This window comes from Plectropomus leopardus, chromosome 13 (genome assembly GCF_026936395.1).
Source record: "Plectropomus leopardus strain MGB_pleo_1.0 chromosome 13, ASM2693639v1, whole genome shotgun sequence".
Taxonomy (NCBI): Eukaryota; Metazoa; Chordata; class Actinopteri; order Perciformes; family Serranidae; genus Plectropomus; species Plectropomus leopardus.
In genome coordinates, this window is record NC_142188.1 from 11,804,582 (window position 1) to 11,819,473 (window position 14,892).

The following is a 14,892-nucleotide window of genomic DNA, read 5'->3' on the forward strand; positions in this document are numbered from 1 at the left end:
CTGAAGTTGGAGATCAGTTGAAATAATGGTGGCACAAGTACTCAACTTGTGTCACCAGTGTTATTATTTCATGCTTGGTATTAACCCCTGATAGCACTAATAAAAATTTGATGTTAATCATATTGTAGGCCTAGTGGTAGTACCACTTTCTAAATAATTGTTTTTGAATCAAAGAAATCATTAACTAATGCTTTAGATCGTTTAGTAGCAACTGAACAGTGACACATTTGGGTCATCAGGTTATGAAAAACACTTTAGGCTGGTCAAACTGTCTTAACGTTTATCCAAACAGCTAAAGGGGTTTTAACAACATGTACTGCAAACTAAAGCTGTTGTTGTTTACCTGTCTTACAGTATAAAGCTTTATAAAGAAAAATATTTATGCAGGACTCAGTTGCAACTTCTACTTCCCTTCAACTTTAGTTAGATTCATTCATGCTTGTTTGATCATTTGTGTACGATAACCAAGCATCCTTTTGGTATCTGCCTAAAATGTATTAGATTTAGGATTAGCTTTGGGCCTCTACTGACCTTCTGTTTGTGATCATTTCTGTCATGCAAACTTTACAAGACAACTGGTGAAAACAAGACCCGCCTTAAGGATGCTCTAATTTTGGGTGACATTGTGATTTGGTGGTGTTTATTCCCAAACAACTTACTATTTGTTACACTAACTGTGGGGCTTTTAAGGCCCCTGAGGGTCCTGGGCCCTGGGACAGTTGCTCGCATTTTGCCTAAATTACCCTAAATCACAACAAACAAAACACTAACAAACATGCTGCTGCTTCACCAACAGGATACACACACTTTTCTCAAGGCTATGTTTATTTTGATATTTTCCTGTTTTACTTATTCATGTATTTCTCCTCAATTTAATATTCACTGCTTCTTCCGTACTTTGAGAGACGCTTACTCTGGGAAAATGTTTAAAGCATGGTTTCATTAAATATTTTAAGAGGAAACTGAGTCAGAAAAACAACTTATGAAACTAAAAGTGTTCACATTTTTATGGCCTTCCTTAAAGAAGAAACAAACAGACGACTTGTTTGATTCAAAACACATTTTTTGATTTCTACCTATCACACACTGAAACTGTTATTGATCATTATAACCACTAGAGAGCAGTCTTATCCCTATTATTGTATTTGTCAGTTAATGTTCTCAGAGGTATCCTTCCTCCACACACATGCATTTCCTTTTCCTTCAGGTGTGTGTTTGCATATGTCTGAAACATGAGGCGAGCTTGCATGTGAGAACGACAGAGAGAGAAGAAGACAAAGTGTGACCATATGTTCTATCTGGCTTGTAAATCTTCCTGTGGACCGGGGCCAACTTCAATGCAAACCAACCAAAGTCCTCCCAAAAAACATCCCCTCTCTCTCTCTTTGTCAGCAATTCAAGCTTCTCCTGTCCCTTCCCTCATATTCCTCCCAAGCAGCATTCAACTGCAAAATGTCTTAAACAACAGAGTTCAGCTACCTGTGCACTCACTCTGCTGCAGTCAGCAAGAAGCTAAGTGAAGGGAGGAAAGTCAGACAGATAGGGAAAAGCAGAGGAGGGGTTAGATAAGGCAAGAATGTAAAAATAAATGGATCAAATAAAAAGAAAAAAGTAAGAAGAAGGCTGTAAAAAATAAAGGATACACCCTCACAGGAGCCGGTGAGACAGAGACAAAGGTATCTGGAAACAAGGACAAGAAGAACACTAACAAGGGAATAACAACAGAAGAAAGCAGTGATAGAGGCCCAGGTAAGATGTTTTTTTTTTCAAGCATCCGAGAGGAGACAGAATGACTTCTTAGACTGTAATAACGTCCTCAACTGAAAGCTGAATGTCCTCTCTGTGTAATTCAACCCACTTTTTCCTCCTTGATGGAAAATAATTGTTTACTTGAGGCTCAATGAGCTGTATTGTTTCCTGGTACATTATCGGAATGACTGGAAATTGAGTAATAGTCGTGTAAATGACACCACAGGAGAAATAAGCAAATAATCCATCTATTATTATTATTACCTACTATTGAAGCATCATCTGGGTAAATTGATAGTCCTTTAGTGCTATTTATCTCTCGTATTTAACTCAAACGTAACTGATATCAAGAAATGTAAACGTAGAGCTGCTGAAATTAGATCCAGATATTTCTGATATTCCTTTGTCAGTATATGTTCTACAGAAATAGCAACCACAACTCTGTCTGCATGATGAGAGTCTAATATTTTCTTCCTGCAGGAACATTTCTCAATGTCCTTTTGTAGCCTGTTGGATGTTTCAGTCATGAACCTGAGCTTGACCTTGTTTCTTCTCCTGAGTCTTCACACTTGTACATCCATGGTGAGTTTAACTTTGTGTGTGGCTTCTGTCTAAATTTTCTGGATATGCACTAAAAACTACAAACTAGTTTGGTACAAAGCTTAAAGGGACACGTCATCCTAAAATCAGAAAAACATATTTTTTCGTTTTACTTGTAGTGCTATTAATAAAACAACATAGTTTTGATATGAGATGAAGAGTGTTTGAGATATCAGCCGTAGAGATGTCCGACTTCTCTCCAATATAAAGGCATTCAAAGCGCCAAAAAATTACACTTAAAAAACAATGTCTCTTTACAGAAACAGGGCCCTGTTATTCAAGATAATCCGCAGATCTTGTTGTAAGCAGTTTTATGTTGGAACTATTTCCTTTCTATCTACCTACACCTGCCAACCGTATCACCACTTAGAAGGAAGCGTGCATCTGCCGATAGCTCATCTAGCACCACTAAGCCAGCTAATGTGCATGTGCTGTACCCCAATTGTGTGATGACATTTGAGACCGTGACTTCTCTTCTTTCCACCCTCCTTGGCATTCGGTGAACACATATTGGAACAGGCTAATGAGTGCCCAGGTTATCACTGAAGAGGCCCCACCCTCAATTCCAGCAAAGCATGCGCAAAGAATTGTGGGCACTTGGTCCTTGAAGCATCCTTGACATTGGGCCTTGAGCGGGATTCAATGACTCCTTGAACTGCAGCCATTTAAGCATCATTCCTTTACTTTGAAAAACACCAGTTGTTGGTGGGCGCAGTTCAGTAGAACGACAGTAGTTCCAACATGAAACTGCTCACAACAAGGTCTGTGGATTATCTGAGTAAGCGGGTCATGATTTCTGGAACTAGACTGTTGAGTTTTCCAAATGAGGTTATTTTGGAGCTTTGAGCACCACAAGCTGAGTGCCATCTAGTTCAATTATATTTGAGAGAAGGCAGACATCTCTATGGCCAATTTCTCCAACACCCTGTAACTCACACCCAAACAATCTATATGTAGCACAATAGGTAAGAGGAAAAATATGCTTTTTTTCTGTCTCTAATGATAATAATTTTAAAAAGATGATCGTGGATTGTTCCATAAACAGTGCTACAACTGAAACACTTGGTAAAGGATCATTTTGCAAGACATTTAGTGCACATAGTCTTCCTTTACCTGTCTGCTGTACCGGTCATCAGGATTATTTTGTGATGGGTGTTTGAATAGCAACTCATGCGCTATGGAAGCATGGCTCGAGTAATTTAGGTCAGAGTTGCACCTGTTTCCCATCTCATCTGGTAGGACTTTGGGGGCAGATGTGGATTTGGCGCGGACTACAAAGTTTCTGGAAATACAAGTTTGGAATTGGGGCGTTTAAAGAGAGATGGATGTGATATAGAACGCATACCATTTTCATTGTGGTTTCATTTGATGTTTTTTTTTAAAAATCATGTAAAGTAAAAATGACTTCAAGAAGTTGACATTTTTTGATTGTTCTGATTGATAATAGCCTTCCTCGGCTGTGATGCATCACATTGATGAAAACACAAACTATCGCCATGTGGGGACACATCATTCTGGCTCATGATCCAAAGTTTAAGACAATAGGTTTACATTGACAAGTAAGTTTTTACCTGAGTATAGTGCATGCCTATGGAATGACATGGAAAAAAAATGTGTGTGTGTGTGTGTGTGTGTGTGTGTGTGTGTGTTTCAGGGAGGCAGAGCCCAGCGCAGACAGAGACAAGCAGAGGAGAGCCTGAGACCTTACATTGGCAGAGTAGAGCCAGGTAAGACTTTAATATACCGTACATTAAAGGAACGCATTCCAGTTATATAGTAAGCTCTCTCTGAGGCCATTTGCTCTCTTCCCAAAGTCCAAGATACAAAACAAGCATCATGAGCTGCAGCAAATCATTTTTTCCATGTCAAGTGAGTCAAATATGTTTAAAAAATGTACATGCTGGCACACAATAAAGTCACCTTTTAGAAACTGGCAGGGACAATTCAGAGTCAACAAAGTTAGACATATGTTAAAGATAGATATATATAACCACGTATGTAATAAAAAGAATATAATAATGCAATAATAATGAACAAAAAACATTTAGACTTTTAACCCTCAAAAATAACTAAGCCATACTTTAGAAAACATAATTTTTTACATATTTGTAAATTTGTATTGGCATTGCTCTACAATTTAACCCCAACAGTGAAAATGTATCTCCTTCAAATCTCTGTTAAGCTTTCGTATGAGAAAGTTTAAATGATGCCCTCATCCAAAACACTTTTAATCAGCGCTGAGAGCAGAGTGGTTTTTAGAGATGGTCTGTAAAGAAAACACAGACGTGAAACAGAAAAAATATGCAGTAACAGGAATGTTTCTTTATGTTTCAGAAAAACTTTGTGAGCTGCTGAAATGCCACAGTCCAGTGGGATCTTGGTGCCAGGCAGTTCAGGAAAATGGAGTCCTTGTCCCCAAGTGTGTTTGTCCTCAATCCTGTCCACGGTAAAAACAAAAACAAAAAAAAAGATAATTTCCTGTTTTTGAACAAAAGTGTACTCAGATTTATCCTATGTAAAGGTGATTAATCACTGTCTCTGGATTTGTTAACGTTACCCATAAAACTACAAAAAATATGTAGATGTGGAGATGAAATCATAAACAAGAGCGATCCATGTGCGATCCATCCTCACATAAAATTTTGCATTTGGTCACTGGCTCATGCGATCAGGCAGAGGGCACCAGTGTGCAGCGTTCTAGGAAAGACCTATGGGAATGAGTGTTTGCTGCATAAAGAAGCCTGCAGAAAGAGACGCCGCACCGGACTGGCTCACGCAGGCCCCTGTCTGGGTAAACACACACACACACACACACACACACACACACACACACACACACACACACACACACACACACACACACACAGCACTGGATATCACACACTATCTTCACTGTGTGCTGCAGCCTGCCAAATGAGCTCCTTCTTGATCAGTCCCCAAGGCTAAATGCACTGAGGAGGAGTTAGGCCAATTTCCATATCGTCTCCTGGACTGGTTTCTGCTCCTGAGTCGAATGGGGGAGTCCTACGCACCTGCAGCCCCACCTCAGAGCTGCCTCAGCCATGCCCAGAGGACACAACTAGCACAGGTAGCTGAAACTTCACACTTGAAATGAGCCTGAGCAGCAGACTTGCAGACACCAAAAGTCTGCACCCACAGGGGGAGAAGATGATGTAGTGAGCATGATGTATGATCTCAGCTTATGATGACGCAAATGAAATCAATATCCACAACAAAATGTTATGCTAAAAGAACTATCGCCGGAAGACTAGTACACCAAGGGATCACTTTCACTCCCAGCGTAACCTAACACTGAACATAAAGTTGTTTTTGACACCAGACACCATCGTCGGGCTAATATACAAACAGTGCTTCATGCAGCGTCTGGCGAGAAATCGATGCCAACAGCCCACAGTAAATGGCAAGTTCTTGTGTTGCGTGTGGTGTGGTCATCCACAGATTGAGACAGGGGCTCTCAAGAACACCTTATATAAATAGGATTTGGTCAATAATCACTAAATTATTCAATAAGATGGTGAATGGAGGGATAACTTAATACCCTCTCGTTAGTTGACTTTACCTCCTGGCCTCAAATGAATTAAGAGAGCTCATGCATTCTTTTGATGATCTGTAAATATGTTTTTATGGAATTGCACTATTTTTTGGCACCTCTTACATCTTCAACACCGTGCATACCTCCTTCATTAAAGGACTGTATTTAAATACTAACTCTAGCAAGGAAAGAACTTTTTGAGACTGTACATGCTAGCAGCTCTGTAAGGCTATGAGCTGAGAGCTAATGTCAGCAGTAGGTCAGCCCCATGTTCCCTTGGCCTTGTGATCCGTCATTAATGTTTTTTCTATCCCAATGCTAGCTTTGGCATGGCATGGTGGGAATGTCAGCTTTGTAGGAAAGTATTGGACAAATTTAAATATTGGCATGATGATGGTGCTACATAAATATTCAGTGGATTACAAAATTCAACTGTGTAACAACTTTCATGGCAATCCATTGAATGGCTGTTGAAATGTTTCAGTCTGGATCAACTGACATAGGTCAACCTAGAGCTATGTTGTAAGCATTACTTAAATTATATATCTTGAAATGTTGCTCTTTTTCAACAATTATTTTCATCTCTCTTCCTCTTCTTTCTCTTTAGCAAAGATTTACCATGCTGGACAGGAACAAGGATGGCAAGTTGAGCCGCAGGGACCTGAGGAAGCTGCGTTACAAGAGGATGCCACTGGAGCACTGTGCTGCGACGTTCTTTCAGTCAGTCCCACCTTACACGTTAATGTCCAGCACATTCTTATCCCAAGGCGTCGCATAATGCTACTTTGCAGTGGACTTTCGCATATGAATATTACTCTCTAGATATCTCTCTGCGTCTGGTCTTTATGCTCTGGGATGCTGCTACTGTGATGTCAACACAAGCATATGGTGGGACTACACTGCATGTGTTTATGTTTAGGCAACAACAGCGCATGGCAACAAATACAGAGACATCAAAAAACACTAGAATGTGTAGAATAAAAAAACACTGCATTCATGTGGGAAATGAACACAGTATTCCTGCACTAAAGTCCAGGGTTTGTTAGACCCATCCTACCTTCCACTTACTCCTCACACTCCTTATACTTATATTACATTGTTAGCGGGATTGTTTCAACCTGATGCCATCCTAGCGTGTTTCATGACGGGTTCCATCCAGCCACGTTGTTAAGTGATGCGATGAATAATAATACCGCAACCAGTTCTGTCTAGCAGCATTTCATGTGGACGTGAAAGATGGCTTCTGGCGTCAAAATCTCACACCAAAAGCACTGTCAAAGCGGCTGTCTTTTACGAGTTTGGACTGAGAACAGGCTGTAACGTCACAGTTCTGCCTCCAAAACTTTTTTATCATCCTAGCCTTTTTTCTGACAAATCAGAAACACATAACATTGTTGCATTCACACATGATTACTAATGATTCAGTTTTAGAGTTACATATATTTCTCAGGATGCCAGCAGCATGTAGGAAAAAAATATCTAGGATTACATGACCTATTTGATAAGTATGTAAAATCATACTGACCATAAGGTGACTGAGCAGTCAATAACGTGAGGGCAGTGTTGCTCAGCATGTTTATATCACCAACACCTTATGTCTCACAAAGGTTCATAATGTGCACCTTCTGTCTCTTGCAATATGTTACTTTCCAGCTAATTACTGAAACACCAAGGGTTAAAATGTCACACGGCGATGCATTTCGCCCCCGCGCTGTGACCAAGTTGCACCTCCCACCATGCTGTTCTCTCTGCACGCCATCTATCCATTCATCCTCCATGCCAGCACCCGCTTCCTGTGTCCTCCTCCCCTTCGATCTCATGACCACACCATCTCTCCATCATCTTACTCCTCCTCCACGCTCAAGCTCTTCTCTCCCCTTTCTGTGCTTTCATCTTCAAACATCCTCAGCCTCACTCTGTCAATCCTTCCTTCATTTTCACTCATTCTTTCATGCGAACATCTTTCCCCCTTTTCTCCACCATCCATACTCCCACCCAACCCCCCTTTTCTCTGCCAATCTGCAGTGACAGGTTTTTGTGGGAGTACGACTGACTGTGTCAATGTCAAGCCATTCCCAGCAATGATAATGTTTATTACCCACTGTGTCTCCCGCTGCCCATGGATTAACACAAATTGAAGGAGTACCCTTCAGAGATGCAGGGTGAACTGAAAGACAATGGCTGTTGAAGGGCCCCAGTGCAATTGTTTCCATTCATATCTGTCATGTTGTGTGTGCATGAGTGCATGGGTTTAAATGACTGAATGTGTTGTGAAGTTACTATGTGGTATGCTGTGCTGTGTTTGCAGGTCATGTGACAGGAACAGGAACAGGAAGGTGACCCTGCGAGAGTGGACAACCTGTCTGGTGGATCACTCCGAGGCCTGGTTCTACCATTTCATCTGTTAGTTAAAACTTTTGCCCAATGTTCCTGTAATTCCTCATGATGACAGACAGATGTTGATGAAGGTTAATGCTAACTGAAAGCCCCTTTTGACTGTGATTGATTAAAAGTAGTCTACTGTATTTTATGCAGTCGATGAGGAGCAAAGATTCTCACCCAGCTTAATGGGATAATTTATGATACATGTTCTTCCATACATTCTGCCTAAAGTTTCAGTCCAAAATTTGGTGTAAATCATGAACCCTCTTATTTGGAAAATAGTTTACTGGATTATGATTACGGTCAAATCAGCAATTTAGGATTGCATGTTCATGAAAGTGGTGGGCCACCTAGAAGCAGATTTAAAAAAAGAAGGTTAAAATAGATGCAGTGGAGGCCAAGACATCCTGACTTTTATTGACTTTGGGGAAAATTTGTTGGAGTGTAGCAGTGCTCATGATGAGTAAATTGTGCTCAAGCTCGATTGTTTATCCTTGGTGTCATCTCAGATGTTAAGATCAGATCTTTGTATCTTAAATTTTATTGTCTAAATTTGATCAGACGCTAAAAGTTAAGATAAGTAATTCAGATCCGTACAAAAGCATCCCACACTTGCTACTATAATTTTTAGATGCCAATTGGGCTTATTGATTTTGAGCAATTTGAATTAGAAAAAATACTGTATATACACTGTAAGTTCTTGGACAAATTTCTCTACTTTATACTATTATTGACTATATAAACTCAGAAAGATGGTTGTCAATGTAAAACATTTCAGAGCTATATATAATATTGTATTTAAATTTAAAGATATACAATGTAGGATTTTCCTAAAAAAAAAAAAAAAACAATATATAAAAGTACAAAAGTAATCCCTCTCAATCATCACTTGTAACACATTATTAGTGTATAGCTATGTATTTTTCTGCAGAGACTCTCCCCTCTGCCCCTTTCTTATTTTCATTTTATTTTCTGTGCTTGGGACGTGTGTTTGAAGGCGAGTATCTCCACAGCGCTCAGGTGAGGTTGGGGGCAAAACCTTAATCAGCAGGCATTCAAGAGGCACGGTGCTGATAAAAAGCTAATATAGTGAGGCGAAATGCTAAACAAAAGTGAATCTGGAATTGGCTTTCACTTTCAGTTAAGCTGGCGAGCATGTTTACAAACAGTAACCGAAAATCCTGCATAGTATACCTTGAAAAATTCAGTAGTGATTACATTTTATGATTAGGAATCTGTTTTGTATGTCAGATTCAAATCTTTCATATTAATTTTTTGCCCCTTTAATAACATGGACATTGTCTGCCAACAAAAGACCATCACCTTCAACAAACAGAGCCTTTACTAAGCCAATAAAACTGATTGTTGATATTTCTTGGTTTTATCCACAGCAATGAAAATGGGCTCCCGCCAGCTGTGTCCTACACTCAAAGAGAACTACCTTTGACACGAGAAATGGCCATGAACTCCTTTCTGCATGTCGTTTGTACTGTAAAGAATTCGCTGAGGAAAACATCATCAAAGTTACCTGATTTAACAGCTACTGGATGGCACCTCTACACACTGCTCACGCATCTCGCTCACACCAGCATTACAGCTCGTAACACAGTGATTTACAACCTCATCAGTTCTGAAAGTCTGCTGGCTGTCTGTTCATTCATGTGTGTAAATAAATGTCTGGACGGACTGACCGGCGGCCTTGTTAATTACATTAGCTGACATTTGTACATTTGTGTTGTAAAAGAGCAGCCACAACAGCCATTATTAAGTAGCAAATTACATGGCATGCTTTGAATAACCAATTAAAAAAAAAGAGGGCGACAGCAGTGCAGACAGACAGCGTGATGTACACTGAATGACAAACTAGATGGGAAATAAAGATAAAGGGGAAGAGAAGCGCTTAGTATGGGATGACGTGACCGGAGAAGAGACAAAGAGATAATAAAGGGGGTGAAGGGGAGAAGTAGAGGAAAGTGTCATAATGCACTGAAGGAGAGCGAAGGAGGGAGGCAAAGTGACTGAAGGAAGGAGAGAGAAGTATAAAGTGTGTTTGTGAAAGATGGGAGGAGGTAATGCACTGTAAATGGGAGTTGAGAGTAATGGAGTAATGCATAAAAAATGGATCAGAAATGAGGGAAAGACTGAGAACGGAGAGTGAGAGGGGGGAAGGGATGTCTGAGAACGCGGGAGGAACTGAGGAGAAGAGAAATGCAAGAAAAAAGGTTTTGATGCTGCAAAATATTTCCTTTACAGCCGACTGTAAACAGCATCTGCGAGCATGATGCAGAAGAAACACTTGACCTCTGTCAAGGTCAAAAAACTTGCATGATGCAAGCTTGCTGACTTCTTGTACCATCTACATACATGCTGCTCTAATGACTCTTGTTGCATCTTGTTTGTTTGCCTCTGTTTGTGTGTGAATCTGTCGTTTCGCTCGTGTTGGTGCTACAAGATCAATGGGAGGATGTGTGTGTGGCCTGGGGTTGGTTCTTCTTTGGTATGACTGGTTTCTCTGGACTAATTAGCCTTCAAATTTACCATGCCTGAAGGATGAGGAGGGGGGTGAGACAGAAAGACATTGGAAAGAAGATGAAGAAAAGGGGGGTGAGATTTCAGCACTCCATGCGAGATACAGATTCAGCGTGAGGCAAATGAGGACCGCTTGCTCTACATGTCGTGCAAAAAAGAAAGTGCATCATCATGAATATCAAAACAAGATGTTTTCATTCTTTTTTTTAGTTGGTGTTTTTAACAAGGCCATCAGAACAAAACAGATATTTTCAAATCAAGAGACATGTTCACTATCCTCTCTTTTTTTAAACAAAAAGTGCAAAAAAAACTCCTATCAAACGAAACAAAACATGGGGAGATATAACTGATACAAAGACAGCCATTCAGTGTAACTTCAACATGAGACATGACCTGGACAACACAAAAACAATCCAGGAAAGACAAAGGGGAAAAAATGCCCTCACAATACCAATTACATCAGAATCTACCGCTCCATTATAACAGGTGCCAGAATCACACTAGTCAGACATTTCCTCTATAAGGGCTAAAAAGGGGCCCTGTACTTGTTCAAAAATATCTTCTCCTAGTATTCTGTATGTATCACTTCAATCCATTCCTCAAAACAAGGACTAGATAATTTACTCTCAATATTATTCTACATCCTGATAAACAGAAAGGAAATCCAGGTGCTGCAAAAATCTGAAAAGAACAAGGAGGAAATAATCTGTAAAAATGACCCAGATGATGAAATGATAGATAGATACATTGACTGTAAAGTCAATGCCCTTATTCAGACCAGAATACCTTGAAGCATCATGCTGATGGATCCAAAAAACCTTACTCTACATCCTGTAGTTGACCTCCTCTGTTCATTCATAATGACATTATCCAATAACAGACCCAAAATATATAGAGCTGGAGATTTATCCAACTGCAAGTGAAACAATTTATCCAAGAGAGTAATACCATCATCCCACAGGAGCATTTTTTTCACACAGAAAACTAACATATGTGCAAGAGTACCAACTTCTTTGATGATGTTTTCATTCCATCAGAGTTTTACTTAAAAACTTTTGATAAAGTGGAGTGGACCCAGTGGAGGGCTGCAGTTCGTCTTGGCGTACGGAGTGAAAGAAAAACAAGTCTAAACTGGGTGAAAAACATGGAAAACAAGCAAAAATGAAGAGATTAACTGTACTGAAGTGAACTGTATTTGCTAATGATGAGTGACCTGCGGAACAGCGAGCTGTCCGTCTCGTCTCTCCGCGGTGTAGAAATACAAAGTCCACGCCCCCACTACCACCTCCAACAAACACCTCTCTTCAATCGCTCACTGTTTCCCCCGGGACTACTTCCTTTCTCTGAAAAAAATAAATAAGCTGTTGGGGCCACCCCTGGAGGTCCAGCACAGCCTACACACCTCCTCCTCCTCCTCCTCCTCCTTCTTTGTGTGTCTTCATACCCCCCTCCTGTGTGCTAATAGATTCCCTCTCATTACCTCTAGACCACCATCTCCTTCCATCCCCCCATCCAAACACAGAGTTGTGGATTGATCCACCAAATCCCACTTTACCATCCTGTCTCTCTCTCTCTCACACACACACACACACACACACACACACACACACACGGTTCACCTCTGCTCCTACTGTCCTCCCCTGTCACACCCCATTTGGATATTAGAGGAGAGATATCTTTGTGCCACCCACCTCTCTAACCTTGTTCTCTCCCCTCCTCCTCCTCCTCCTCCTCCTCCTCCGTTTGGTGCTGATCAGAGATCTGATCTGTGATGGCTTGCTTGCATCACTCTCCCTCACACATTAACACACACACACACACATACACACTCCCAAGGGACTCTGACAGCACAGGAGCAGATGGGCGGCTGGTGATGACATGTTGTTAAAAATAAGGATTCCTGTTAACCCGTTGTCAGCTAGAACACCCTCCATCCCTCCCTCATGTCCCCCCTTTTCATCTCTCACTGCCAATTTCTCTCTATCACTGTCAGTCCCTCTTCCTCTCTTTCCTTTTACACACTGCCCATGTAGGCAGTGGCCGTGAAAGCACGCAGACCCCCGACCCCCTGAACATGTTATTTAATACATGGTTGTCATAAAGACAGCCTCTTGCATTATGCATGGCTTGTAAGCAGACATCAATTATACATGAAAAGGCCAGTTTTGCAGTTTCTTTTCATGCAATTATGCCAATGAAATTTTTACTCTCACTTTCTGTCGCTCTCTGTGCGGATGGAGTTTGTCCGGTGACTGTATGTGTCGATAAATAATTAAATGGCAACACAAGAAGAGAGGAGCTGTACGGATCAAAAGAAATATTCAGGCCAGTCACGATGGCAGTGAAACAGAGAGAGGATGCGTGTGAGAGCTTGTGAGCGTTGTGTCACCCAAGCCCGTGCATCAACTCCGGGTCTGACAGATGTCCGACAGATGTCCAAAGTCTTAGGAAAACACACTATACCGTGTTTCTTAAATCACAATCACCCCTAAAACACAGCATAAAAGTTGCTAGAACGCAGCTCATACACAAAGTTGTATGTGTGCAGTAATCTCTTTAAGGTTAATCACCACCCAATCTTCAAAAGCAGCCGCCGTATCGTGCTCTGCCAGATTGCCGACTTTCAGAACTTCTTAGGGACTGTAAAGTGGGCCAGCGAATGGAGAGAGAGGAAAACTGGTGGCTTTGAAAGAGAGTCCAGCCGCAGCAAAGGGTCCTCACTTAAAAAAAAAAAAGACCAGTTGTGATACATTTATTAATAGTGCTCATGTGCCACATTTTTTCATTCTTCTTTGAAGTGATGTTGCAGACTGAGACAGAGAGGAAGGGAGAGAGGGGGGGGTCTCTCAGATTTTAGCCTCCGGTCAGACAATATTCCCTCTGGGTGAAGTGGGTCCCATTCAGAGCGACCTCAATAGCCCTACACTGAAGTACCTGGTGAATGAGTGAGAAAAGGCCCCATCGCAGAGTAGGAGCGGGGGAGTTTGCACACAATGTGGCGAGCCGCTTTCTATTTTCCTAATGATATTGATTAAAGAGCTCAGGAGAGAGAGCACCGTACATGAGGCCCGCCATTGTGTGGAGATGAGAGGGCTGGGTGGGGTTGGAGAGCCACTGATATGAATGCCCCCAATCCTCTGAGATCTACACTTGACCTATAGGTGCAGGACATAAAGCTTTCTATAAGGCTTTCCTGTATACAGAATTTATAGGTAGCGTCTGTCCAGTAGATTTCCAGTTTTTTACAATGTGCCCTCAGTGTGGGGTGCAGGTTTTTAATTTCAGCTCCATAGACAGGATTCACTCTGAAAGTAAGGCCCAGGCAGCTAATACAAGACACCGAGCATATGAGCCTAAATGCCGTTAAGCAATTTTCCGTAACTTCAGCTAGACTGAAATCAGGATACAAAGGCTTAGATGAGAAAAATATGCAAGGAGAGAAAAAGTGAGGAGATTAAATGTTAAAGATCCAGTGTGTAGGATTTAGGGGCATCTTTTGGCAGAAATGGTGTACAATATTCATAACTATGTTTTCATTAGTGTCACCTGAAAATAAGAATTGTTTTTTTGTTGCCTTAAAATTAAAAAATAAAAAATTAAATTTTAACTTTTTGCCATCCTTCGTGATGGAATTTACAACCAGATGTTGTGCAGCTCCTCGACACAAGATGAAAATACGGACGATAAGGAAATTATTGAACACATCCTGCCGTCACATTTGACTGTTGGTGTTGATGTTCCTCCGTCTACCCTATACCTGATTCCATGTGAACACAGCACAGAACTTTGCTATTTAACCTAGGGTAATTATACATTTAACGAGGATCTAATTAACTCTGTATGCAAGCACATATACATTAATATAAAATTATAATGTGTTGTAATTATTTATTTCCAAATTATGTATACTTATTCATATGTAGATATAAAATAAACATATATAGACTCACACATATAGGCTCTGAGTACCATTAAGAGTATAGAGATCGTACATAAGGTATATAAAGATCAAATATTAGTCAGTGACACAACCAAGTGATGCTACAAGGGGTATGTGTATCTCCTTTTTCTTTTGTATC

General features: G+C 40.7%; 1 protein-coding gene across 1 annotated transcript; it reads left to right on the forward strand.

Annotated features, from left to right (window-relative positions):
• The first annotated feature begins 1,531 nt into the window (after positions 1 to 1,531).
• sparcl2 (SPARC-like 2) lies at positions 1,532 to 9,968 on the forward strand. The gene is made up of 9 exons (XM_088086842.1): positions 1,532 to 1,749; positions 2,230 to 2,331; positions 4,004 to 4,076; positions 4,684 to 4,795; positions 5,022 to 5,140; positions 5,283 to 5,437; positions 6,510 to 6,622; positions 8,211 to 8,305; positions 9,676 to 9,968. Exons 2-9 carry the CDS (start codon positions 2,242 to 2,244, stop codon positions 9,729 to 9,731), a joined length of 813 nt encoding a protein of 270 aa, XP_087942968.1. The 5' UTR covers positions 1,532 to 1,749; positions 2,230 to 2,241; the 3' UTR covers positions 9,732 to 9,968.
• Positions 9,969 to 14,892: the final 4,924 nt, after the last annotated feature.

What these genes read in the sequence shown, in the direction of transcription:
- sparcl2 (XM_088086842.1), top strand. Translation starts at nt 2,242, where the DNA reads ATGTCCTTTTGTAGCCTGTTGGATGTTTCAGTCATGAACCTGAGCTTG. An exon ending in TTCACACTTGTACATCCATG is followed by an intron (nt 2,332 to 4,003) that starts GTGAGTTTAACT and finishes TGTGTGTTTCAG; the next exon opens with GGAGGCAGAGCCCAGCGCAG. An exon ending in CATTGGCAGAGTAGAGCCAG is followed by an intron (nt 4,077 to 4,683) that starts GTAAGACTTTAA and finishes TTTATGTTTCAG; the next exon opens with AAAAACTTTGTGAGCTGCTG.